Raw genomic sequence first — 27,268 nt, 5'->3', positions numbered from 1 at the left:
AAAGTTTTTTGTGAGTTTTAAAGTGCAGAAAAACAGACAGACACCTGGGCTGTCCTAAGTCAAGCTAAGCCATCATTGGTACAAATGAGACACAGGTAAGTGACTTAAAACCATCCATATAAGTCACGACACTTCCTCTCTCTTCCCCTTTCCCTGGAGAGGCGACTCTGGCTGAGAGTATGTTAGGCGTTTTGACATCTTGGAGTATTGGTGGTGAGTTTTGCCCTTGAGCTGATTCAGGTTCCGGCATCTTAGCTGAGCCCCTTTGGAGGTCAGGTTAATTCTTTCCTCCTTCACAATCAAACCCTTACTTTCTAGATCTCCTAATCTTCCCGCCCGGTACTAGCCCCTTCCTTCTTCCTTCTTAATCTCCTCCACTATATCAATTAAATTACCATGAAATTTCCAGCTCAGTTTGGGTGTTTCATTAGGATTTTATAAATAAAATCCTTGGTGACAAAATATAATTATTACATTCAGTCGCAATCATAATTTTACCTTTACAGCCTGCAGAAAGACACAATACTGGACAGAACAGCATATGTCCACTAATGAAGCGAAGTCTGAAATATATTGAGAAAGAAAACTTGAAGGGAAGAGATCATTTGCTTCTTGAAGACCCCGAGCAGCAGAAAGCAGGAGTGAATACCTGAAGCCAGCAGTGGCAGCAGAGGAACATCAGAGAGAAAAGAAAAAGGCTTCCTTTAACAACTACAGCTGGAGAAAGAGAGGAAAGCCCTTAGGCTAGAAGACAAAGAGAGGGGATTATGGGAAGAATCTTGTGGCATCCCATCTCCTCCAGGAGGATGCTTCTTGGGGTGGACTGCAGGACCACAGGGGAGAAGAGCAGGTGTATACAGAGAAGACGGGACATGCCCAGGGCATCTCAAGGACCAGAAATGTTTTACTCTAATCCCTCTACGTTCAGCACTTGTTCTGCCCCAGGCCCTGTACCAAGCTCTGGGCATTCCCCAACAGGCAAAAAGCAATCCTTGTCCTCAAGGAGCTTACAATCAAGTGATGGAAGGAGTCAATATACAGACAAAGATGGACACCCAGCAAGCTCTGTCTAGGAGAAATGGGGAAGAATGAAAAGAATGAAGGCTCTCTGACTAAGAGGGATGAGGGAGGGTTTTCCTGTAGAACCTTTTTAGTTGGGACTTACAGGAAGCTCAAAGGAGTCAATGTGCCTAACTGTGGAGAGAAAATATTCCAGGCATGAGGTAAAGCCATCAGAAACTCCTGAAGTCAGAGGCAGCCAGGCCCCGTAGTGGACAGGGTGCCAGATCTGGAGGCAGGAGGACCTGGGTTCCAATGTGACCTGAGACACTGCCTAGCTGCACGATCCTGGGCATCTTAGCTTAGCCCTGACTGCCTATCCCTTGTCCCTCTTCTATCGCAGAATTGGTTCTGAGATGGAAGATCTGGGTTAAAAGAAACAAACAACTTTTCCATTTGGGGACAGTTAGGTGACTCTGAATATAGAACTAGAGATGGGAGGTCCTGGATTCAGAGCTCAGATACTTCCCTACCTTGGGGAAGCCACTTATTCCCAACTGTCTACCTCTAACCCATTTGAAGAGTGCAAAGGGACAGGCACATGGGGGAAAGGGATTCCTGAGCAAGTGTCTGAGGTCAGACTGGAACCCAGGTCCTGCCCAGCCCAGGCCCGGTCCTCTCCTCCCTTAAGCCCTCCATTCCAGGCTGTAGCCTCTGCCCACTCTGCCCACCAGGATCCAATCCCCCATGATGCTCTTTGGCACTCCCAGCCCTAAGGGTACCGCCTCAGGCTATCCCCCCTGCCCAGGACAGACCAATGCCCTTCTCGACTTCCCTACAGTCGCCTCCTCCAGGAAGTCCTCCTGAACTCTTCTGCTCTCTCTGGTCAGCCAGAATACAGGGTGCTCGGGGTCAGGGGCAACAAGGGCAGTTCCTGGAATGGAGGATTTGCAATCTGAGGTCCCCACCCAAGGCGGGGTCACAAGGAGGAGCGGCACGTAGGGAGGCCTGAGGCTAGGGTGTGGGGCCGGCAGGCAGGCCCTTGGGTCCTTAGAGGGTGGAGCGTTAAAACCGCATCCTGTACGGGCCGTCCCTACGCCCCCTGCAGGCAGGACCCGTGAGCAGCAAATGAGAACCCTAGTGGGAGACTCCGGCCCCAGCCAGCCCAGGTCAAGGGGTGATGCCGGAGTCTCCAGGAAGTAGCCTCAAGGAGGCACAGGTGGGGGTGGGTCTCCCTCCTTTTGGTCCCCGGGGGGGGGGTCGCCGCCACCTTCCCCGCAGTGCCCCCTCCATCATTTCCGGCAGTAATTACCTGTGTAGCCAGCCCAGGAGGAGAGGCGGGAAAAGCTTTGAAAATGGAGGAGGAGGCGTGGCCTGGGCGCGAGCTTCACTTCCGCCTTCCCAGAGGGCACTGCGCTGCGTGAGTTGGGGGTGGGGGCTGGTGTCTCTTCTGAACCTCCCTTCTGACCCCGCCTCCCACCCCACCCACTGGCGGGCCTGCCCTGACCCCCTCTCGGATTGGTTCCTGTAGGCTATCGCGAGGGAAGAAAAGGGCCTCCAGAGGTCTTTTGGCCTCTAATACCGCGTGGGGGCCGCAAAACGGTTCTCTTCGCCTCCCCGCCGCTCTGGCAGACAGGGAGAGGGAAAAGGCACGGTGTGGGCGTGGCCAAAGCCAGCCTCGAGGAGGGTCTGCGGGAAGATTGTAGCAAAGAGCTCCGCCCAAGGAGGAGGAGAAAGCTCCGCCCCTCCCGCAGGTGCGTCTGGCCACGCCCCTCTCCCGAGCACTCTGGCCGGCTGTGTTCAGCCGGAGTAATCCCAGCCACCCAGGCCACGAAGAGCCTCTGGTTCGTCACGTGGGTTCTGGCCTCTGAGGCATCCTCCACCTCTCCGTAAGCGCAACCAGGAAGGGAGGAGGGAAATGTGGCAGCATCCCGGGTCACCGCTGGCTCCCCTGCCTAGGTGGGTGAACCCGGAAGTGCTAATGGTCCGCTACCCAGAGCCCAGCAGGAGCCAGCAGGGCCCCCACCCCGAGGCTCCGGGACCCATCTGGGCGAGAACAGCAGAACGTGGGGAGCTTCTGGCCGGGGGGAGCCAAGCGCGGGGAAGTGGGACGGCTCCCAGGGAACGGGCAGCCCAAGACCGGATTCCGGGGAGAGGCCGATGCTTTCCGATGCACCCAAAGGAAAGGGTCCCGCCAAGCCCGGGCTCCCTGGGAGAGGACGTCGATACAATGGGAGGAGCTGCCCGGTGCGTCGTCAGGGGCACGTCCCACCTCCCCCAAGGAGCCCCGGCGGGGAAAACCTTTGGGAGGGGAGACCCAGGACTGGAGGACTGGGCGCGAGCTTGACTTCCTATTTCCCAGAGGCCTCTGCGCGGCCCCGCCCAAGCTGTTGCCCTCCCCTCCCGGAACTGCCTCATTTCCACTTGGAAATCTTGGGAACCCCAACCCTCCTCAAGTCCCCAGAGAACCCCTCCAGGGAAGTTCCAGACTGAGGGGATTGTGAGTGAACAACAGACTCAAAGGAGGGGGGAGGAGTAGACAGACTCCAATGTTTAAGGAGCCCTTTTGTCCCAGAAGCGGCAGAGTCCTCTCCCAGGAAGCCCGGCCCTTGGCTGGATCTTCCTTTTTGTGTTGATTGTAAAGCATCGGTCTACCCCCCACCCCCATCGTGTCTAGGACTCCTGGTTTTCTTTATTACCATCCTAAAGTCAGTCAACTACACTCTCCTGTCCAGGTTCCCCAAGAGATACATAAGCTTCTCTTTTTTCATGGCTCTTTGGAATTGTCCAGTCTCCTGTGGTTGGCGTTCCCAGGGGTCAAGCGGAGGCCTGGGAGCAATTTGCAGAACCGACTCCTTAGCAAAGTAAAGTCAGACACGGCTCTACTCAGGCAATGGCTTCGCATCCTCCCTCCTGTGAACTTCTCCGTCCTGTCACGGACAGCTGCATTGCTGCAAGAGCAAACGAGAAATCCATACACGTCTTCCCTCAGAGCACTGGGTTGCCTCCCAATATACTTACTCGCCTACAGGGACGATACACGCTGCCATCTTGGTGTTCAGGATGATGCTCCCAGTCCTTGGACGTTGCCTGGCACTGCTGCTTACATCCTGGATAACAGGAAATCCAGTCAGCAAGTTCTCACCACTTCTTACCTTTAGGGACCATCTCAATGTCCATTACAAATGCACAAAGATTATATGCTGGATCAGAAAAAAAGATTTCCTCCCTCTACCAAGGCAATCGGACAGAAACAAAACTGCAGACACAATGCCGTCACCGTTCATCAAGGCTTGTAAACCGGAAAGTGGCCCTTCTCGCCATCTGTGGCAAACAACCAATGCGACCTCGCACTAAGTAAAATTCTCATTGAGTATGACAAAACTCAGAAACCATATTTAAAATAGTGCATGACAATGTCAGCTTCAAAACCATTTTGAAAGTGAAATTCAACATCTCAAAATTAAATTCAAACAATTCCCAAAACTAAATTACTTCTAAGTGCCCCTGATTTCAATCTCTCCTATCTGCCCTTTGGGGAGGTTGAGATGCTGGGGATTTAAAAAGCTTTTTTCATTCACATTGAATTACAATATTTAACAACTATAACTATGCTTAAATGGCTTAGACATTTTTACTCCTATTGACCATTACTTTAATCCCTTTAACTCTTGTATGAAAGAAAGAATGTTGCTACTGTGAAAATGGGATTAACTTCACTCTACTTATTCCTTAGACTTTTAGCCACCAGGATTGCATACACTTAAAGATTAAGGGGGGGGGGGGGAGAATTTTAACCCACATGTGCTATCAAATCAGAAACAAGTGTCTGCCCTCTGGGCAGTCCAAAGCCAACTTTAAGTCACCATTGGTACACGCCAAGGTGGAAGGAAGGCACAGGAAGTGACACAAAGAACTGTCTTTAAATGTGGTGGCCACTTCCTGTGAGGGGGTCTTCACCTTGGAACTTGGCCTTGGAGGATCTCAGACCCTTTGCACTGACATGTGGTGAGTGTAAAGGCTGACTCCCTTTCCTTGGCTTTTCTGAAGGCACTACCTCTGGAGAGGTCCCTCATCTGGGAGGAGGCCTCATGGCTGGAAGCCTTGTTAAATTAATCCTCGAGCCTCCCCACCTTGCTAGGGCCTCTGAATCCCAGGCCAGGGTCTGTCTCTGTCTATCTGTCTGTCTCTCTCTCTCTGTCTCCTTAATTTCTTCTCTCCATTTTTAAATAATCTACCATAAAAGCCATTCTGAATTGAGTAATTCATTGGAATTTAGTCATTAAATTCCTGGTGACCAAACTCTCAAATATTCAGTACAACCATAATTTTTTCATCTTCCTGAAATTTCTTTCTTTCCTCTTTCTTTAATACCTCCTCCAGTCAGTCTTTTAAATAACTGAGTCTGCAGTTCAAACATTTTCCTTCTTTTTCCTCCCTAAAAATTAATAGAACGCAGCCATTTTTACTCTTAGTGGCAGGGCCCTGAGATCTCAGCTGGGAAGCTGTTTCCAACCCCCTTTGCCTTAGGGAACAAACAACCCAATTAGCTGACCCTCAGGTTTTCACCTGGAGGGAGGGGGGATTCTATCTTTCAGCTACCTTGCTGGAAATAAGCTGGCTAGTTTGCCTTACCAGTAGCAAGCAGGCTGCTTTGTTTCTTAACTAACTAGCTGTGGGGGGCCAAAACCTGGGAAAAGCTTTCACTCCCTCTGGGAGGGGAAGGAAGCCATGTTCCACCCCAACAGAATTCCATCTCAAAGCCAAAAAAAAAAACTCGGGGAAAAAAAAACAACTGCTTGACCACTGGAGTAATGGTAGTGAGTCAGCTCAGCAAGTTTTTCATTAGAGAGGGTGATTGTATTACAGTTTTAGCCTTGTTCTGCTCCTGAAAGTCTACTTTCTTTTTTCCAAGCCCTACATATTTCTAGTTTTAAAATTTAATTGAGAAGTAAAAAATCCTGGTGAGGCCAGCCAGGAATAACTGTGATTTTGCCCAAAGGGAAGCACATGGTTGTGGCGGTTTTAGCCTGAGGGGGAAGGAGAAAAAAGCTTTTTAAAAACCTCTTAATTGAAATACAAGGTGCAAAAGCTTGAGCCATCTCTTGTAACCCCTCCTAAACTTAGCCTTTCCAAAAACTTCACTTTGTGCTAAAGGGTTTCTAAACTGTTAAAAAAAAAAAAGTCAACCCCTATCAGGTCCTTGAATCACTAGTGAAAGGGAGGAATGAATAAATTTGTGGAAAAAGCAAATTTGCAGAGGAAGATACAGGATGTAACTTGGAAGGCAAGGGACAGGATGTGCACAAGGAGATTTTGAAATTCTGTGAGTGTTCTGCAGCAGTTAACTGACACCCAAGAGGAGGGAGTGGCAGAACAGCAAGATAGTCACAACTGTTGGATTTAGCTCTCCCTCTAATCCAGATTTCCAATCTCCTACTTGGATCCTGTGTCCCTGTGTGGAAGAGAGGAATGCTGATAGGTCTGGAAGTTCAGTCACTATCATCAACAGAGCAAGTCAGAGAGATATCGGGACTTTTGTCCTTCCTTTCTCCTGCCTTCAAATCACAAGACTTCCTTCAGAGTGACAAATCAGAACCTGAGTCAGAATGAATACCAGATGGTGTAATAATGGACAAAGACAGTGATTTAGAACAAATACCATATCAATTTTATAAGCTTTTATGAGGAAGTGGAAGAAGAAGGGGATGAGTGTGTCATGAGTGAGAAAATTGAATACCTGAAACTAGAACCATCAAAATCTTATCAATATGATGAGGAGGAGGTGATCTTTGGGCACAAAACAAGTTGTATACCTTTGGAGGAACTTTATGCTAGATTAGGAGTTGATAATGAAAATGTTTTTATAGAGAAGTTGAATTACATAGCTTATACAGATGATGATTAATGAATTTTCCTATACCCAAACTTAGTGTAGAATTAGACAGAATAGCTAAGATAGATTAAGATTTGTTGTTTGGGGAGGGTAAAGGAATATTTAATATAGTATAGGATTAAGAATTAGATAGTTAGAAATATATGTATATCTAAAAGGTAAGTATCATTTAAAATGCTAATTGCATTTTTTTCCAAGATGAAAAGGGAGAATTTGTGGAAGAGAGAAATTGGAAAGTATGCAAAAAGAAGCAGTAGCTGAGTGATGACGTGTCAGTCAAACGAAAGGGTTCTATTTGGAATGTTACCAGGAGAAACAGTTGGGGGAAAAAAACAAAACAAAAAACAACTGCTGGCATATATGAGGGAAGAAGGCTAGTTTTTCCTCTATTGGACTTTGGAGACTCAAGCTGAAGAAAGTCTTGTGATTTGAAGGCAGAAGAAAAGGTCAAAAGTCCAGATAGCTTTCTGACTTACTCTGTTGACGATAGTGACTGAACTTCCAGACCTATCAACATTTCTCTCAATTTGAACTATATTCCAATATCCTCCAACCTAAGATTCGTTGTAGTATTAGGGAAATCCTCAACCCTTTTACCTCCATGCCTTATCTCTTCCTGTGTAAATCTTGAAATTTCTCAGACTTGTGAATGTGAAAAAATGTCCACATTGAGGAATCCTCCATTGGAACAAATTCCCTACTGGAAAATTCCCCATAGCAAGGAATCCATTGTCTACAAAACCCTGTTGCTCCCAAAATTGCTCTTAACTGTTTCTTAGTGGTAGGAGCACTTAAATTTTGAATATTCTCAATTCGTTTGGGAGAAATCAAGTGGGAACCTGCAGACAGGATGAACCCCAAATATTCTACTTTAGGGAGGCACCACTGAACCTTATCCTTCGAGATCTTATGACCTCTTTTGTGCAGTTCCAAAAGAAGGTGCTTGCTATCTTCCTGACATGTTTCTGCATCTGTTGAGGCCAAGAGTAGGTCATCTACGTACTTGATTAATTTGCTGTTTTTAAATTTTATATTATCTATATCTTGGCTCAAAATTTGCTCAAATAAGCTCGGGCTGTCTACGAAACCTTATGGCAGACAACTCCAGCAGTATTGACGGCCCTGCAGGGTGAAAGCAAAGATAAGCCTTGAGTTCTCATGTATGGGTATCAAAAAGAAGGCTGAGCACAAGTCCACTACTGTAAAGTATGTAGCTGTGCTAGGAATAGAAGAAATATTAGTATTAATATTGGAAACTACAGAGTGTCATTTTATAACGTGATTGTTCACAGCCCTCAAATCCTGCACAAATCTATAGAGGTGTTTGCCATCGGGCCCTCTTTTTGTTTTTTTAACTGGCAGGATGGGCTTGTTGTATTCAGATTTGCAAGGGATTATTATTCCCTGTTCTATTAATGAGATCTTCTATTAAAGAGATCTTCAAAGGGCCTCTTCCAAAAGGATCTATCTCCAAAGATCCAAGGATCTCCTTGCTCAAGAGATTCCTTTTCTTATATAGGGGTTTTTTTCCTATGTCACCTCCCCTAAGTTCTTCCATCTACCAATCACCGTAGATGTTTTCTAAAAGACAGCCCATCTGAATTCCAGCTAAGTCGACTAATCCCCTCAGTATGTCTAAACCAGAGAAAACACTGCTGTGTTGACTAATCCCCTCAGTAAGTCTGAACCAGAGAAAACACAGCTAAGTTGACTAATCCCATCAAGAGAAAACCTGCCCGACCTTTATAGGTACCTAGCATCCCATTGTATCAATTCTAAAAACAAGCATGGCTCAAAGAACTCCTTGCCTTATTATAAGCATGGGTCCAAGTACTTTCATGCTTTAGCAAGGAGTTTTCTCCCCTAAAGCAGTCTTAAGTACGGGTGGAGTAGAGGTCCTCCTATTTCTGATCCTGGCGAGTTCTCATATCAATATGGGGAATGTTTCCAGTAGGGAATTTGTTCCAATGGAGGATTCCTCAAATATGGAAATTTATAACATTCACAAGTCTGAGAAATTTCAAGATTTACAATACAAAGTGCCATTGTGCTCCATTTCAAGTACAAATGGAACCTTACCTCTTGTCACAAACAACTCAGAGGCAGGTAAATGATCAGTTGGAGGTAGGGATGCTAGTAAATATCTGAAAATCACTTCTGAGGACCCATTAAAATCAATTGAGATCTTTAGCTCCTTAAATTCACCAAAGGTTACTGATACAGGTTGTAACCAGTTTGATGGAGTCTATCCATTGAAATAGAAAAGTAAACTGAAGGAAATTATTACTTATTGAAATAGAGAAAGTAAACTGATGGGAAACTGCTTCTCCTTGCAATGACTGCTGTTCTCTGGCTTTTGACTAGAGAGTACTGCTAAGGGAATCTGAGGCTACTTATTTGCAATGGAGGTAGGAATGAGAAATGCTGAGGGATGTTGCCACACAGGGATGCTGATACACAGGGGAATGGTTACACAAGGGAACTGCTCAAGGGTTTACTCTGGGGTTTGCCTACTAATCCCTACTGATGGCTGATGGAGCAGTATATCTTGCTAATCTCCTCCTCCCTTTCACTCTCTCCCTTCTCCAACCCTCTTCTTCCTGCCACCCTCGCCTCCCAATTCTTCCCTCCCCCCTGAGTGAACTATAAAGATTCTCTTTTCTTTTCCTTTTTCAAGGCAAGGGGTTTACTGGCATAACAGGATAGGAAACTGAGGTAAGAGGGATGACTAAACTACAAGGATAATTTTAGGAGGGTTTGAGAAAGTAGCCCAGTCACAAACTGTGAATCTAAGACAGTTAGGGACATAGAGGACAACAACTTTTCAAAATCTTCTTAAAAAATCAGCAAGGTCTCTCAGCTTAACCCCAGAGAGAAACAAAGTTCCAACCCTCTCTTATGGCTGGCTTGTCTCCTTTCTCAGCTTTAACCCCATACAAAAACAAAGTTCAAAGTTTCTCAGTTTCTTCTGGCCAGCTCAACTCTCAAATAGACCACCAACTCAAAAGCCAAGTTTCTCCTTCTTGTCAACTTCAACTGTCCAAAGCCAGAGAACCCCAAAAACCAAGTCAGCCCCACCAGGGTCTTTCAGCCAGGTTTTCACCTCCAGAGAGAGAGTGACTCCAAGTCCCCTCCCCCTGTCAGCTCAACTGCCAACTCCTGGGAACATTCTGCTTTGGAAACTCCTTCTTTTGATTGACAGATAGTTCTCCATTTTTTGCATCTTGGTTTGCAAGTTCTCTCTCTCTCTCCAGCCTCTACCACACCATCATCACCTATATGACAATTAACAAAGGTAAAAAGGAGCAAAAGGCCTTTTGGGCAACACGTGACCTCCTTGTGTAGCAAGCTGTGATAATGTCAAATTACTGAGGGTTGGAATTGTTGCCCAGGACAAAACAACTCTTCAGTGGGTCTGGTGACAAAGCCAGCATCCATAAGGACCAATGGATTTGCCAAGGAAAAGTATGTCCAACTTGTCTATGGACTTTTATAATATCATCCCCAGTCCAATCAAAAGGGGAGGGTATGGTTAAAATGTTTATGTTTGGACTTAATATATTAATTGGTGGTTGCCAGGGATTTATTTTCTAAATCCCAAAATGAATTACTAACGTAAAATTGTAATTTATGGTAGTTTATTTACAATAGAGGGAAGATATTAAGGAATAAGATGAAGGAAAAAAGAGAGAGCTCTGCTTTCTCAGAGCCAGGTAGAAATTTTAAGGCCCTAATCAGGGAAAGGAGTCTCAAGATGATGGGCCTTTCTCAGAGGTTCACGCCTCCAGAAAGGCAGGGAAACTAAGTCAGCCTTTCACTCACCTTGGTGATCCTCTAATAGGAAAGCAGTCTGAGATCTCCTCCATGAGCTCCTCCAGGGGTCAGGTTCCACAGCCAAGTGTCTTCACTCCAAGTCTGAGTGTCTGTCTTCCAGTCTGACTTCAAGCTACTGATTGAAGTCTCTCATCCGATTTATTATTCATTCCTCCATATGCCTCTTTTTCCTCTATTTAAAGATATTTTCCTCTTGTGTCACCTCCCCTAAATTTCACATCTACCAATCACAGCAGATGTTCTTTTCCAGGACTGCCCACTCAATGTATGAAATGGGTGTTCACACCTTTTTTTGTTACATCACACCTTTTGTGGTTAAATCACACCTTTTGTATTTAGTTCACACCTTTAGTAGTTTGTTTGCACCTTTTGTAGTTAAAATTGGTAGATCTACTTTAAATATTGAGTTAACACTTTTGGGGTTTAAAATAAAAAAAATAGACTGGGGATTACAATTCAATCTTCCCAATAAAGGAAGAATTAAGTACTTTCATTGTTATAATAAGGGGAGAGCTAAATCCAATCTTCACAGTACAAATAAAGAAAATATAACAGAATGTATAGCTAAGAGCCAAAACACAATAATTATAAGTGACAGAGTATAATGGAATGTGATAGATTAGATTAATATGTGAGCTTAAAACAAAATTAAATTTTAAATTAATCAGCAAATACAATGAATGTGACAAGATACAGTCATTTGGTGTCAATAGAAGGTACCCATGTGAGCAATGAATCTAAAAGCTCTTTTCTCCAATTTCAATACCTTATGGAGTGGCTAACAGTACTTGAAACAGACATTCAAAGGTAGGCTGAGTTCCTCTAGAGTCATAAATCCTAAATATAAAGAGCAATACAAATGCCCCACCCCCACCCCCAGTAATGATGTGTATGCAGGAGAAAAAGATTCAGCCTGTATGGGGGAATGTCCAAAAAGCATCTCAAGTGGTAAGATGTGTAGATCTTCCCTGGAGGGGAGAATCTAAGCCCATCTCAAGTAAATCTCAGTGCACAATTTTCAAATAATATTTTTAAGATTACCATTAATTCATGGCCTGTGATCTTGGGATGATAGGGTGCATGGAATTGGGGAGTGATCCCCAAACAAGAATGAACCTGAAACAAAATAGAATCAGTAAAATTAGTTCCCCTGTCTGAATCAAATCATGCTGTTGTGCCAAAGCAAGGGATGATCTCCCTTAAGAGTATCTTAGCAACAAATACTACTGTGTTCAGACAGAATGTATAATGTCCGGCCTTAGGCATGGTAATAAAGTCAATTTGTAAATGCTCAAAATGTGTGTAAGCCAGAGGATGCTCACCTGTCAGAGTTTGATAACTTGGATCCCATCTAAGATTTAAAGATCTAAGTGCCTTCCAGTAAGAGGTTGATAACTCAGAGTGTAAGAATGAGCCCTCTCCCTCCCCTTCTTTAGGCCTCTCATAGTAATACATGCTTTTGCTGGCAAAGACATGTTGTTGCTGACTGTTCCATAAAGCCCAGATGGTGCTTGAATCATTATCTTACCCCAAATACCTATTTGCATTTCTTGGAACCATTATCCTACCCTAATTTCCTGGAATCCTTATCCTGCACCAGGTGTCATATCTACCATCCTTGATGCACTTTCCCAAAGACTTTTTCTCAGAGGAATTCTTTCATTTTCGGAGATCTTTACCTTTAAAAGTTGTTAGGAGCTTTCAATAAACTTGTATTCACCTGCCATCAGCAAGGTGAAACCCTTCTGATTTCTCATTTTTCCTCACCCTCACCTGGGGAACTCTGGTTCCAGTCCTGTCCCCGGGGGGGGGGGTGGCTTTTACACCCACCAAAAGCTTTGTTATGAAAAGCATGTTGAGGAGGACAAGTTGCACACACTTTAAAAGCTATGGTGTTTCACAAGCCAACCTGCAGACTGCAAAGCCAAGGGTTCCTCCTGACAAGTGTGGTAACTTAGGCAAAATAATGATGAATGGGAGACAGCTTTCGTATTCAACCTGCAGCACAGGTTTCACAGGATCAACTGCTCTGCCTTGGCTGAGGCTTAGCTTTATTTTATACCCTCATGATCACACATCTCTTTCGCACACAATTTTATTCTCAATATACATGTTTTCATAGAAGCTAAAAACAGACACGAAGCCTAAGGAGATAGTCAACAAAACATTGTTGCTAAGTGTAGGGTTAGAGGGTAGAATCAATATGACACAGATTTGCCAGAAGTTTTTATGGCTAGAAAGGAGGGTCCCATATAAGTGGGTACATAAGAATCCTTAGGTTTAATTTTGTAAATGGGATCTCCTAGTAATATTCTGGGGGGGGGGGCAGAGGGGGAAATCTGTATTAACCCTGCAAACATGTTGCTCTCATCTATTTTTCCTGGGGCTAAGTAAGAATGATAGTCATAGCAATTCCAATAATAAGGTGATATTAATAAGGAAAGTCACTTAGAGGGGTTTCAGTGGGTGACTATGTCAAACAACATGGTCTTTGATGGATCTTGACAATAGTGGTTATAATAGGGGCTATCCATACCTTTGTAACAGAGTCCACAATACTCTGAATGCCAAAGTGACCATTCTTATGGAAAGATAAGCATATTTGGTGATAAATACTTCTTGACAGTAAGGGTTTCCCCCATGCCCCATTGATAAGTTTTGCTTTAAACCTTTGTTTCCATTTTTCCACTTTCTGTTCATTATAAGAGGGAGAGATAAATTTGAGTCATTACTAGGTGTCAAAGTCAGAATCAATTCAGGTCCTTCTAAGGCAGAAAACTTGACTGCAATATCTGCCTGGTTGCTCCCTCTAAAGATAGGATCAGATCCATCTATATGGGCAGAGCAATGAATCACAGATGAAGTTTGAGGTAGTTGGAGAGCAGAAAATCCTTCATTAATGATTTCTGCATCTGTGATACACTTTCCAGCAGGGGTTTCTGTTAGCAGGATTGTGGGGTTATAAGAGGAGTAAATACTTTCAAAATTAGTTGTGACTACAATGGGTGTCTTTTTCTTAGAGCTCTGAATGTCTTGTGGTAACAAAAGTGTATGATTGACAATGTTCACCAAGGTCTCCTACTTATTATAAATGTGACCATACCCAAGAGAAAATAGGCCTCTATTTGAATTGTCTGTGATAACTGCTGCTCGGCTTGTGGACTGAGTTGCAATGGAGTATGTTGTAGTGTGGATTGAGTTGTAGTGGAGTGGGTAGGAGAAGGGGGAAGAGTGGGTGAACAAATAGGGAAGGGTCAGTCAGGAGATAGGAAGGCAGAGAGAAAGGGGTGGGGTGGGGGCATGGTGGAGAGGTGAGGAGTGGGACTGGGGGCTGAGTAGAAAGGAATAGGCATGTGGCTGTGGAAGGGGAGGTGATTGAAGTTGGGGATTGGGAGGAGAGGAAAAAGGGAGGAATGATTGGAGTGGGCAGGAGAGGAAGGAGGAGAGGACGAGCAAGAATAGACTGAGTAGGGGTGGGGCTGAGGCATAGAGATGGAAATATAGTTGAATGGATGGGGTAGAGAAGAGGATTCATAGTAAGGCAGATGGAGTCAGTCAGGGGAAGGTGGGTAGGGAAAAGGATGGCCAAGATAACAAGGATAGGAATGGTTTGGGTAGGGATAGGGAAGATGGGTGGGGACTGGGTAGTGAGGAGGAGGAAACTCTCCAGGGTAAGGGTAGTGGGATTGAGTCATATGTTAAGTGAAGGTAGAGAGGTAGATTGGGAGGAAAAGAGGTGGGAGGAGTGGGGGATGAGCAAAGACTGACAGAGGGAGCAGCCAAAGAGTTCAAGTCCTATTTTGTGTCAGTATGAGGAGAAACTTTCTCACAATCCACGTGGAATGACAGGGTGTTTCTTGCTAGATCTAATCCAAATTTCAGGAGAAACTGAAGGAGTTAAGCAAGAATGGTCTGGTTCCAAAGAAAGAATGGTTTCCTCAATGGAGGACATGGTTGATTTATTAAGATGATGTGCCCATAAGAGCTAGTATTTATAATCTATGGGGTCTTTGTAATCTTTGTTTTTAATGGCTAACTAAATCTTTTAAGATCTTGAAGTCAAAGGAACCATACTTTGGCCAGGTATAGGACTTAGCCATCAAGGCTTTGCAAAGTTTATAGCTTCCGTTTTTGTCAGCCAATCCTCCTTAGGAAGATTAGGATCACCCAAAGAATTTAAGTTCATGCATTGATGAATCTGGAGGAATTTTTTCTGATTTTCCCTTGATTTGTTGCAGTATTTCTCATAGTGTCTAGTCTGCAAGTTTTAATCTGCCTATTGAAGCTAGTCTTTGAAAGTTACTGAATGGTCAATTTACACAATAAAAGGTTCCTGAAAAATAGAAAATGGAGACACAAATTTCTTCAATGTTATTGTAGAAGGCAACGAGAGTGTGGTTAAATAAGAAGCTAATGTAAGGCAATAAGTAATTGTTGCATGGCAATAGTACCAAAATAAATATATTTATTATAATAATTAATAATTGGCAACAATAAAAAGCAAGTATTATTGCTCACTAATACTTATTACTAATTAGTGATTGTTGATAGTATTGTGTTTTGAAATTATTTTAATATTGCATTTAATTAATTTGGTTTAACTTTGTTTTGTTCTATTTTATGAATTTGGTTTTAATTCATTATTATTAATTTTTAATTATTAATAATTATTTTTATTTAAATGTATTTGATTTAATGTTTTTATTTCAGATTAGTAGTAGTAGTAGTATTTTAAATTGCCTACAATCTTTAAGCGACTAAAATTTTCCTTTTTGATTTTTTCTCTTCCTGGTTGAGATCTCAACACCATATTTGTGTTATGAAAAGAATTTGATAGAGTTCCTTTCTCAGTTATTTTCCCCAAATAATTTTTGTAGTATTGGAATGAATTCCTCTTTAAATGCTTAGGAGAATTCAGTTCTGAATCCTTCTGATCCTGGGGCTTTTGTTCATAAGCACCATATTTTTCATAAAAAGAAATTGGTAGGGCTCAGCTTATTTTGCCAAATAGTTCATATAGTATAGGGATTAGTTGTTTTTTAAATGATTGAATGCACTTGTGAGTCTATTTGGACTTGGGAGACTTTTTCATAGGGAGTTCATTGATGGCTTGTTTGATTTTTTCTAAGATGGGATTATTTAACTATTCTTTTTTTAAACCCTTATCTTCTACCATAGGGTTAATACTATGTATTGGTTACAAAGCAGAAGAGTGGTAAGGTTGGGCAATGGGGGTGAAGTGACTTGCCAAGGAACACATAACTAGGAAGTGTCTGAGGCCACATTTGAACCTAGGACCTCCCATCTCTAGGTCTCGCTCTCAATTCACTGAGCTACACGGCTGCCTCCTATATTAGTATCTATATGCTCTTTTATTAATCTGACCATTTCATATTTTTGTAATTATTCATCCATTTTACTTAGATTGTCAGATTTCTTGTAATAAAATAGTTCCTAATGATTTCTTTAATTTCCTTTTCATTGGAGGTGCATTTACCTTGTCATTTTTGATGCAGGTATTTTGATTTTCTTCTCTCATTTTTGAAATATCATGTTAATCATTGTTCTACTTATTTTGTTTTTCTCAAAACCAAAGACATTGGCGAATTTTTTAGTTCAATATTTCTATTAATTTCAATTTTATTCATTTTTACTTTGTTTTTAGGATTTCAAATTTAGCCTTTAATTTTGAATTTTTACTCTGTTCCTTTACTGATTTCTTTTAAGTTTTATGTCCAATTCACTGGTCTGTTTTTCCCCTATATTTTAATATAAGCATGCTGTAGCATGTGAAGGAAATTTACTACCACCACTGTCCCCTGTTGCAGATATGACATCATCCCTTGTTGACTGTCTACATGTCTGATGTCCCGTGCATCATTGTGAATCCCAAGTATGGTGGGAAGGTAGGGAGAAGGGAATAAGAGTGGTGAAGGAGGAAGGACTCTCACTCTATACTTATTTCCATTCTGGGTGCTACCCTGGAATATGCTGGAGAAGAAGCCGCTGAAATGGAGAAGACTAGATTAGGGTAGTACTTTTCTATGATCTCTATGTGTCTCTTTCTCTGTCTCCTCTACTTTCTCTTGTCTATCAATAAATCATAATGAACTAATTCTGTGACCAGACTCCCATGTTAATTGAGACACTTGGATAACCAGAAAGATTCAAAGGACTTTCACATTTGCCTACTCTTTTCTCACCAAACCGAACTCCTGCCCCCAACTCTCTCTCATCTCCTTGGGGTCTAGGCTTCCTAATAAGTCCAACCTAAATCCATGGTTATATGAGGGATACTCTGCTTGCCCCTTTCTCATCTTCTCCATTGAATATCCCTTCACTATCACATTCCGCCATCTAAAAGGAACATGTCTAACCCTAAATCCCTTTCCAGGTTTCTCTACGTGTCTCTGGGTCTCATGATTGCTGCCACCTTCTGAATACCAATTCTCATCTTTCTACACAGTACCCAAAGAAAGTCACATGGCCCTCCCCATTTCAGAAATTAGGAAATCATATGTGGCCTGTGATAAAGACAGTATAACAAACCTCTAACCAAGAGCTGGAGGTAGGGATATAGGACACCTTAACAGGTATAACAGATGGGTGAAGGGAAAGTTAACTCAATGGTAAAATTGGGGATGCTGCCCGGTGGTATTTGGGATGTGAATGTTAATGTGGATATCTAGTAGCTAGCTCTAGTAGAAGAGCCATGTTCCTGATTGCCACAGATGCTCACCATGAGGTAAGAAAGGGAGAATGGGGCTCAAAGAAAAGGGGAGCAAGCAGAAGTCCAGTGTTTTCTGGGTTCCTGGTCCAGACTTACCTGGGACCTTCACCTGAAGAGTTGGTTTCCAAAAGGTAGTGATCTCCACTCCTCAGAATCCTGCTGACAGCCAGCCCACTCTGGTTGGATTTTCCCAGACCTAAGAGCCCCATTGCCCAGCCCCTTTCTTCCAATAGTACCCTGGGTCAGGACCTCAAGATTCTGCCAGCCTCTACTTGCCAAGCCCTACTCTTCCTCATACAGAACCCCTCAACCACCTTCCAGACATTATTCCCTTCTCTGCTACTCTCTCAAACATCTCATCCCCACCTAAACTGGCTGGTACCACGTGGGGGCTTAAAACTGGCTCAAACAGGTTAATCCCCTTTAGTAAAGCAAAAGATTTTATTTGACCAGACCTGAGATCGGTGGCAGCAGCAGCCTTTTCTGGTTGAGTCGGAGGCAGGTTACTGGGTGGTGGATGGTGCCCTGGGCTGATTTGTCCTAGTGTCTATTTTAAATTCGTCTAAAAAGCTTAAAAAGTAGAAGGGAGGCTACTCTTCATAGTGTATATAACATAAGAACCAAAACTAAGATTATGGTACTTGAATTCCATACTTTATTAGAATTTATTTGGATGGGTAAAGTTAGAGAACTAATGAGAAAAAACTTTTACACATGTGGGTGCTCTCCACATGGCTCCCTCTCCCACCCTCTTTATCAGTTCTTCCAGAAAGAGCTCCTACTTCCTTGTCTTCAACATTTTTTCTCTCTCCCTTTCAGGCCCTCTCAATCACATCCTATTGAAACTCAGTCACATAACCCAGATGTCACTAATATCAGAGGGATGCAGGTAAGACACCATGTGTGATTCAGGGAGAGGGTTCCCTTTACAGAACTGGGCATCTTATTTTAAAGCAAATGACAACTCCTTGTTTTCCCTTTTAACTTTGCTTGTATAGGTTTTGTTTGTACAGTTTTGAAATGAAGAGAACAAAAATTATCCATGATGTACCTCATGTTATCTATTTCTCATTTAATCATAATTTCTTCCCTTATCAACAAATTGAACTAATAGGTAAACCATTCTATGCTCCCTTAATTTGATTATGGCATCATAATTTAGGTGTAAAGCATATTACTATTTGGACCTATTCTGAGTAGAGTTTATGACATACTACTGAATTTTCTGATTTTGAACAAGAGCTCTGTGTAAAAGTCTGAGGTTTTATCTGATGTAGAGCAAGAGTGTATCTCCATGTCAATGGCTTTCCACATGTATTGCACTCAAGACAATTCTCACCAGAGTGAATTTAGTGATGTATAGTAACTCTGGGCATTAGTGTGGATGTCTTTCAAAACTGCTTTTATTTATAAAGCTTCTCCCCAATGTGGATTCTCTGATGTATAGCAAGTTCTGATCTCTGACTGAATGTCTTTACACATTGCTTGCATGTATAAGATTTATCCCTAGTGTGGGTTTTTTGATGTTTAACAAGATGAGATCTCTGAACGAATGTCTTCCCACACTGCTTGCATTCATAAGGTTTCTCTCCGGTGTGTTTTCTCTTATGTTGAAGAACACTAGAGCTCTGAGTGAATGTCTTTCCACAATGTTTGCATTCATAAGGTTTGTACCCAGTGCGGATTTTCTGATGTACAGCAAGTTCAGATCTCTGACTAAATGCCTTTCCACATTGCTTACATGTATAAGATTTATCCCCAGTGTGAATTTTTTGATGTTTAACAAGATAGGATCTCTGACTGAATGTCTTTACACATTGCTTGCATTCATAAGGTCTCTCTCCAGTGTGAATTCTCTTGTGCTGAACAAAACTAGAGCTCTGGATGAATGTCTTTCCACAATGATCACATTCATAAGGTTTCTCCCCAGTGTGGATTCTCTGATGTACAGCAAATTTGGAGCTCTGACTGAATGTCTTTCCACATTGTTTGCTTTTTTAAGGATACTCCCCAGTGTGGGTTCTCTGATGTATAGCAAGACTGGATCTCTGACTGAATGTCTTTCCACATTGCTTGCATTCATAAGGTTTCTCTCCAGTGTGAATTCTCTTATGCTGAGCAAGAGTAGAGCTCCGGGCAAATGTCTTTCCACAATGACTGCATTCATAAGGTTTCTCACCAGTGTGGATTCTCTGATGTGTAACATGATGGGATCTCTGACTGAATGTCTTTCCACATTGTTTGCATTCATAAGGTTTTTCTCCAGTGTGAATTCTCTTATGCTGAGCAAGACTAGAACTCTGGCTGAATGTCTTTCCACATTGCTTGCATTCATAAGGTTTCTCTCCAGTGTGGATTCTCTGATGTACAACAAGACTGGAGCTCTCAGTGAATGTCTTTCCACACTGCTTGCATTCATAAGGTTTCTCTCCAGTGTGGATCCTCTGATGTATAGCAAGCCTGGATCTCTCATTGAATGTCTTTCCACATTGTTTGCATTCATAAGGTTTCTCTCCAGTGTGGATTCTCTGGTGCTGAGTAAGATCAGAGCTCTGTCTGAATGTCTTTCCACATTGCTTGCATTCATAAGGTTTCTCCCCAGTGTGGATTCTCTGATGTCGAGCGAGGTTAGTGCTGCATCTGAATATCTTTCCACAATGATTGCATTTATACGGTTTCTCCCCAGTGTGTATTCTCTGATGTATAGTCAGACTGGATCTCTGACTGAATGTCTTGCCACAATGCTTACATTCATAAAGTTTCTCGCCAATGTGGATTCTCTGATGTATAGCAAGACTGGATCTCTGACTGAATGTGTTTCCACATTGCTTGTATTCATAAGGTTTCTCTCCAGTGTGGATTCCCTGATGTACAACAAGACTGGAGTTCTCAGTGAATGTCTTTCCACACTGCTTGCATTCATAAGGTTTCTCCCCAGTGTGGATCCTCTGATGTATAGCAAGACTGGATCTCTCATTGAATATCTTTTCACATTGTTTGGATTCATAAGGTTTCTCTCCAGTGTGGATTCTCTGGTGCTGAGTAAGATCAGAGCTCTGTCTGAATGTCTTTCCACATTGTTTGCATTCATAAGGTTTCTCCCCAGTGTGAATTCTCTGATGTCGAGCAAGGTTAGAGCTGCATCTGAATATTTTTCCACAATGACTGCATTTATACGGTTTCTCCCCAGTGTGTATTCTCTGATGTAGAGTCAGACTGGATCTCTGACTGAATGTCTTTCCACAATGCTTACATTCATAAGGTTTCTCCCCAGTGTGGATTCTCTGATGTATAGCAAGACTGGATCTCTGAGTGAATGTCTTTCCACATTGCTTGCATTCATAAGGTTTCTCACCAATGTGGATTGCCTGGTGTTTAACATGATGGAATCTCTCAGTGAATGTCTTTCCACATCTCTTGCATTCATAAGGTTTCTCACCAGTGTGAATTCTCTGATGTTTAACATGATGGGATCTCTGACTGAATGTCTTTCCACATTGTTTGCATTCATAAGGTTTTTCTCCAGTGTGAATTCTCTTATGCTGAGCAAGACTAAAACTCTGGCTGAATGTCTTTCCACATTGCTTGCATTCATAAGGTTTCTCACCAGTGTGGATTCTCTGATGTACAACAAGACTGGAGTTCTCAGTGAATGTCTTTCCACACTGCTTGCATTCATAAGGTTTCTCCCCAGTGTGGATCCTCTGATGTATAGCAAGCCTGGATCTCTCATTGAATGTCTTTCCACATTCTTTGCATGCAAAAGGTTTCTCTCCAGTGTGGATTCTCTTATGCTGAGCGAGACTAAAACTCTGGCTGAATGTCTTTCCACATTGCTTGCATTCATAAGGTTTCTCCCCAGTGTGGATTCTCTGATGTCGAGCAAGGTTAGTGCTACATCTGAATATCTTTCCACAATGATTGCATTTATACGGTTTCTCCCCAGTGTGTATTCTCTGATGTATAGTCAGACTGGAGCTCCTACTGAATGTCTTTCCACAATGCTTACATTCATAAAGTTTCTCTCCCGTGTGGATTCTCTGAGATATATCACATTTCTGTCTCATTCTGAATGTCTTTCCAAATTTCCATTCACCAGACTTTTCCTCAGAGTACATTTTTTGATGTCCCATATGGGATGAATTTTGAGATTTAACACAGAATTCTCTACAAGCTGTGTTATGTGGAATATCACTCATGAGTCTTTGCTGGTCCGTTTCTTCCACTAAAGGGATCATCTCTGTTGGAGTTGCCTTCATTTCTGGTCTGATCTCTCCTTCTAAAAGAAACAAACAGTAAAACATACCTGCATAGTCACATATGCACACAAATAACCATATCTCCTTTCCTCCACTGTCAGAAGATAAACTGCTTTATACCCTAATTCTCCAGGTAAAAAGAAAAGTCTTCCAACTAAAATGTACACAACCCATCCTTTGAAAATGCCATTACCTCAAAGCTATATAAAAATGTAATTAAAAAAGAGCCTCCCATAACATCTCATCTTGGCTTCATAACAAACATGATTTTGGCCAGGCTGGCATTATTACATTCCTATCTCAGACCATGACCTGAGAATTGTGGTGGAGAGACTTGTCCCAAAGCCTGGCAGCTAAAACCATATCTTGTGACTGGGCATGCTCTATCCACAGTACTAGCCAATTCATTTTCAATCTTTCTTTTTTGCTTTCATTTTCATTGTCTGCACATTCAATACTATCTTTACAGGTATTGTAAGGGGTTAAAATTAAAGGGTTGGAGTAAATTATTTAAGAATATGGTCTCCAAGAATTATTGCTCAATTTTAAAATAATTTTCATTGTAAATTATTTTTTAAAAAGGGAGAAAGAATGAAAGAAAATCAAAGTGCTGATATTTACTAAGGCTCAGTCCAAAACAGGCAAGTCTTAAGAGGCCCCATCAAAGGGGGCCCAGCAGTAAATTAAAACAAGGGTTTTAGCCACGAGGCCTCCTCCAAGAGGAGGGGTCTTTCTGGAGGCTAGTTCCTCCAGGAAATTAGGGAAGAAATTATCCTTTTCACTCACCCATATGGTAGTTCAAAGGGAGAGAATTACGAACAGTCTCACCATGTCCAGGGTCTCAGGTCCTGTTTGCAGATCCTTTCATCAGAATGAAGAACCTCCCTCTCAGGAAGTTGTAACTCCTTTTAATGATGCTTCTTTGAGTCATTCCCTGTGCCTTCCACACTTTTATGTGGGCCAATCATATTCTAGTTTTGCTTAGGACTGCCAAGGGGGCAGTTCCTGCTTTCACACACATGGGTCACAGACCTACCCGACTTTAGGATAAATAGGATATATGCACTTCTGGTAATTAAATCTAAAAATGGGCAGGGGAAGAGTTAATCCCATCTTCACAGTATGAAAACACTGGGTGTATGTACATTAAATTTTCCTATTATTTCATGATCTAGCTTATCTATAAGAATTAGGTTATTTCCTTCATGATTCCTTTCAACTTTATTTTGTTGTTGTTGCAGTATCTGAGATCAGAGAAAGAAAATCCACCCTCTTTTTTGCATTTACCCAAGGCATAAAAGATTTTGTTCTGTTCCCTACTTCTTGAGAAAAACCACTACTTTTCTCTGTCTCTGTTCACTTAACATCAAGTACTTCTACTGAATACAATTTTTAAAAAGACATGGAATTTCTCATGTTTCAAAATGTCTCATATTGAACTTTGGTCCAGCATCCTTTTGTAAGGAAATGGGCTGCAGGTTCCATTATTTGTCCTATTGCACCCTCCCCATTTAGTGGTACCTAAGCCCTTTGGAGATTGAGGGGACTTGAGCTATAAATTAGTTACTGTCACCTTAAGCAGTAAATAATGGCCCAATTTTGTTATAACTTTTTCTTCTTGGAGAGCAAGTATTTCAAAATAAAGATTTTGCTCCCTGCAGTGCTTCCAAGTGATTCAAACCTGGAATATGAGACTTTTCAGGTATTTTTATGATGACATCAAACTCTGACTACTTCTGACTAAATGGAATGTATTCTTTTAGTTTCTCAAATTGACATTAAATTATTTCCAAGCTTCCAGGAAGATTGGCCATTCATGCTCACAGACAAGCACAGACTCTCCTTGTCTGCCATTATACGTAAATAGTTGTCTCATTCCTGTAATTGCACCTCATAAAGTTTATAACCACATGATTGAGATGTTATTTTAGTTTATATTCTTGTAGGAGAGGGCTTTGCAAGCCCTGGTCAGTAGAAATTCAGAGTAGAGCCTGTAATGAAACCCTCATTGACAACGACATTTTTCCAAACAGTTATTCACTAGCAACTCACTGCAATGTTATGATTGTTTTCTTGTTCTTCAGGCTGGGGGCTTCTTTTTTATTTTTTTGTGAAATTTATTTTAAAATATTCTTCAATGGTACAGGATTCATTTTCTCTCCACCCCCTCCTCCCTCCTGGAGCCGACAAGCAATTTCACTGGGTTATACGTGTGTTATTCCTTGATGCCTATTTATGAGCTGGAATGGTAAACAGTTGATGTTCAAAATATGTTGCTTACAAGCTTTCCCTAAGAACTTAACATGACAACAAAGAGACTCTATTTTGAGGAAATACTCAGAAGAATTTGGGAATCCAGTGTTTATTTGTATATGGTTTATCATAAGACATTTTAAAGAAGCGAAGCTTCATGATGGAGGCAGTAACTGTTGTGAGAACTTGTCTGAGGCCCTATCCACTCCCATTACTTCTTAATAAAATCCCACTTGTTGATATCTTCATCTTCTTTGATATCAAAATCTTCATCCACAGAAGCTGATGCCTTCTGCACTAGGGATCTGGCTTCCTCTTCACTGCAACAGAAAGGGTTATCACTTTTCTCCACACTGACACATTTTATACCTCCTTGATCAGCAAATCTTTCCAACATTTATGGGTAGATTTGATAACTTGATGAGCAAAATCCTTGTCTTTAAACTCTCCATTCAAAGCAAACCTGGCTTCCCATCTGGCACTTTGTAAAATCAGAACCAGTCAACTGTCTCCTTGAGGTAATTTGGTTTATACCTCCACACATCATCAATACTAGGAATGTTGGAAGCTTATGGGACATCCATGCTAATAGCAATGAACTTCCAGTCTGTCTCATCCCCACTAATAAGAGCCAAAATCCCAAGAATCTCCACTTGGATCACATTGCCAGGAGCATGAACCTTGGAGCCTATTTTATAAACATCGAGAGGATCATTATCACCATGGCAGTTGGTGCAGGAGTCTACATGATGAGGGTCTTCTGAAGTCTGAGGAAGGGCCCCATAATTCCATATATAACCCTTGAGAGGGAAGATATTGGTCACATGACGTAGCTTGCCTTTCTTTATATCCTGTTTAATGGGAATCAATGGCTCCTTGGTGTCAATCTCCATTTTAGCATTTGTCCAACGAGGTACTTCTATCACCATATTAAATACTTCCTCATGCTCACTGGTCCAAGCTTTCTTTATAGGAATGCAATTTTCCTATTTAGATTCAGGCTTCAGAGGAATGTTATGAAAGGGCGAGATATAGTGAATAGCTACATTCTTGAAGTAGAGGCGGTATTGGTGGGAGTGCCGGCTGCCCCATTCTTCCATGTGGCGGCATTGGCAGCTTAGTAACGGCAATGTACACCTGGCCCAGGCCTTGATCTTGGAGCCAGCATGAGGCACGTGGAGGAAATGTATTCTTTCCTCTGTTTCCTTATTTCCTTATTGCATTAAATGCATTTCTATTCCCCAGCACACATTTTACCCTGGATCATCACAGAGGGAGATTCAGGATCTTTTGCTTCTTTTTAAACCATCTCCTTGTTGGGATCCTAGATTGTGAGCTCCAGGACGGCCCAGACTGGGGCTGTCCTTCCTTTGTATCCTCATGGCTTAGCACTGTTTCTAGAACTTATTTTATATTTTATCTATGCTTACTGGCTGTGCCCAGGGCTTTTGTCAGGTCTGAGTTCAACCAGGACCCTTGCATTCTGGTGTCTCTCCTGGAAGGCAAATGCATGCTCTGGCCTCAGCCCTGTTTCTGTCACTTTCTGGCCCTTATTTCTCAGGAGACAACAGTAACTCTGAGAGGCTTCTTCTCTTGGCTCTCATCACCCTAAACTGAGGTGGTGTGGTCACCTGGTTGTCTAAGAACAGGACAAAGACTGAGCCCCAGAGATCAGGGCCTGGAGATGATGACTTCTGCAGAGCTTAGCCTTGCATTGCTTCCAAGGAAGGCAGCAGTCTTCACTCCTACTGATGTGCTGCAGGTCAATGGAGAGGAGGAAAAGCAGGAAACCAGATGCCTGGCTCCACTCTACATTGAGGCTCCCTGATCTCAGCTGGGTCCTCACCACAGAAAGGCAATCCTGTGAAATCTCCCTCATGGACTCCCTCTGCCACCCACCACAGCAGCCTTCCAAAAATTTCCTTAGTCTCCAACCTCTGGTCGATTCTGCTGGAAACTCCTAAACTCCTAAACTAGGTTTGAGTGTCATTGTTCTGGAGTAGTCTGAAGCCCCAGACCCATGGACCTTGAGGGATTGGCTTTCATCCTGTCATCCTGCCTGCTCCTTCCTCCCTGACACCTCCCTGAGCCTTGGGGACTGTTCTCTCTCTTAGGGAGTCTCTGCCTCTTCTTCTGGGGAACTCAACAATCCTCATTGGCCCAATACTGTCTCTCAGCCAATCCATTTGTCCTGACAATGACAGAAGGGTGCAAGCAGGGCCTGTGGGAGGCTAATGGGGTCTCCTGGAGGAGAGTCTCTATAGCATTTAGTGTAGGGGACAGGAGGGGGAGAAGGTCAGGGAACCAGTCTGGAACCAGTACATTTGGCTCTGCTGCATTTTTGTAGAAAAGGTTGAATTCAGTCAATAGTTTTTTGTATTATTTGGCAGCTAGAAAGAAAATGTAAAGGGACTTGAGCTGAGAGGCAGGAAGGCCTCAGTTTAAATCTGGCCTCAAAAGCTTCTATATGTGTGCCTCAGATCAAGTCACTTAATTGATTTTTTATTTCCTCAACTGTAAAATGGTTAGGATAATTGTGTCACCAAATTTGGAAGATGAAGGTGAGGAAGAAGAGCCATAATGTTTCAGAGAGAACCCTTGGCAGAGCACCTGAACAAGAGCAGGTCGTTATTAAGGCTTCTTCCCTTCCCTCCCTTTCTCACCAAGCTCTGCTGCAGGCTTAGGACAATAGGAAGGAAGACTAAGGACAACCCTGCTCTGCTGGAGACACCCAGGAGGTATGAACTAGAGAACGATATCCCAAATAGTAGATCCACTCTAGAGAGGAAGAGGGTGGGTGGAAAACCTTCCCTAATAGTTTTCCCAGATGGGTTTGGAAGACACAATTCAATGCCAGGGAGAGGAGAGACGGAACCAACTCTCAGATTACTTCAACCTCTGAGATTCTCCCACATGGATTTGATCTCTGACTTCAGGAGCACCAAAGGGAACCCAGAAGGTCCCATTACACAGTACAAAGACCTTTACAGGAGAAGCAGGCAGCAGGAGGGCCCTGGCTCTGGGACTTGGCATACCAGCCCTTGTTCCTTCCTTATGCCTGAAAACTGCTCCCCACCCTGCTTCCTGCTGAGGGCGACATTCCCTTGGATGGCAGACTGGGGCAGCAGGGAGAGGCTCCTTACCCACAGAGAGCAGGTTCTGGGCATTCTCCAGCATCACTTCTTTGTACAGCTTCTTCTGGGGAGGCGACAAGAGGCGCCACTCCTCCCTCGTGAAGTCCACAGCCACATCCTGGAATGTCACCACCTCCTAGAGCAGCCCAAGTCAGAGCAGAGG

General features: G+C 42.8%; 2 protein-coding genes, 1 long non-coding RNA gene and 1 pseudogene across 18 annotated transcripts in view; 1 reads left to right on the top strand and 3 right to left on the bottom strand.

Annotated features, from left to right (window-relative positions):
• LOC100026020 (zinc finger protein OZF-like) overlaps positions 1–2,494 on the bottom strand; it is a 515,718-nt gene extending 513,224 nt beyond the window's left edge. For 4 of the 11 annotated variants that reach the window (XM_056814495.1, XM_056814486.1, XM_056814490.1 and 1 more), the window contains exons 1-2: positions 2,312–2,494; positions 499–1,933 (exon numbers count right to left, since the gene is read on the bottom strand). The gene's annotated coding sequence lies outside the window, so the exon portion shown is untranslated. Of the gene's footprint in view, positions 1–498; positions 2,248–2,311 lie in introns of those variants that run through there. The other 7 variants (XM_056814497.1, XM_056814498.1, XM_056814488.1 and 4 more) reach the window with 3 other exon arrangements.
• Positions 2,495–2,772: 278 nt separating this feature from the next.
• On the top strand, positions 2,773–4,490 carry LOC103093785 (uncharacterized). Its single transcript, XR_008915920.1, has 2 exons — positions 2,773–2,888; positions 3,735–4,490. It is a non-coding gene; the product is annotated as an uncharacterized LOC103093785 (long non-coding RNA).
• Positions 3,767–27,268, bottom strand: part of LOC100023971 (zinc finger protein 345-like) — a 54,502-nt gene continuing 31,000 nt past the window's right edge. For 2 of the 6 annotated variants that reach the window (XM_056814525.1, XM_056814526.1), the window contains 2 exons: positions 27,115–27,241; positions 18,092–21,738 (listed from right to left, as the gene is read on the bottom strand). In XM_056814525.1, the coding sequence (XP_056670503.1) occupies positions 19,457–21,738; positions 27,115–27,241 (2,409 nt within the window). In that variant the 3' untranslated portion in view covers positions 18,092–19,456. Of the gene's footprint in view, positions 3,951–3,987; positions 4,110–18,091; positions 24,292–27,114; positions 27,242–27,268 lie in introns of those variants that run through there. The other 4 variants (XM_056814529.1, XM_056814527.1, XM_056814528.1 and 1 more) reach the window with 4 other exon arrangements.
• Positions 18,092–26,847, bottom strand: LOC130456879 (inorganic pyrophosphatase 2, mitochondrial-like; annotated as a pseudogene).

This window comes from Monodelphis domestica, chromosome 2 (genome assembly GCF_027887165.1).
Source record: "Monodelphis domestica isolate mMonDom1 chromosome 2, mMonDom1.pri, whole genome shotgun sequence".
Lineage (NCBI taxonomy): Eukaryota > Metazoa > Chordata > Mammalia > Didelphimorphia > Didelphidae > Monodelphis > Monodelphis domestica.
The sequence above is the reverse complement of the archived record's forward strand: the minus strand, read 5'-3'. Positions and strand labels throughout refer to the sequence as shown.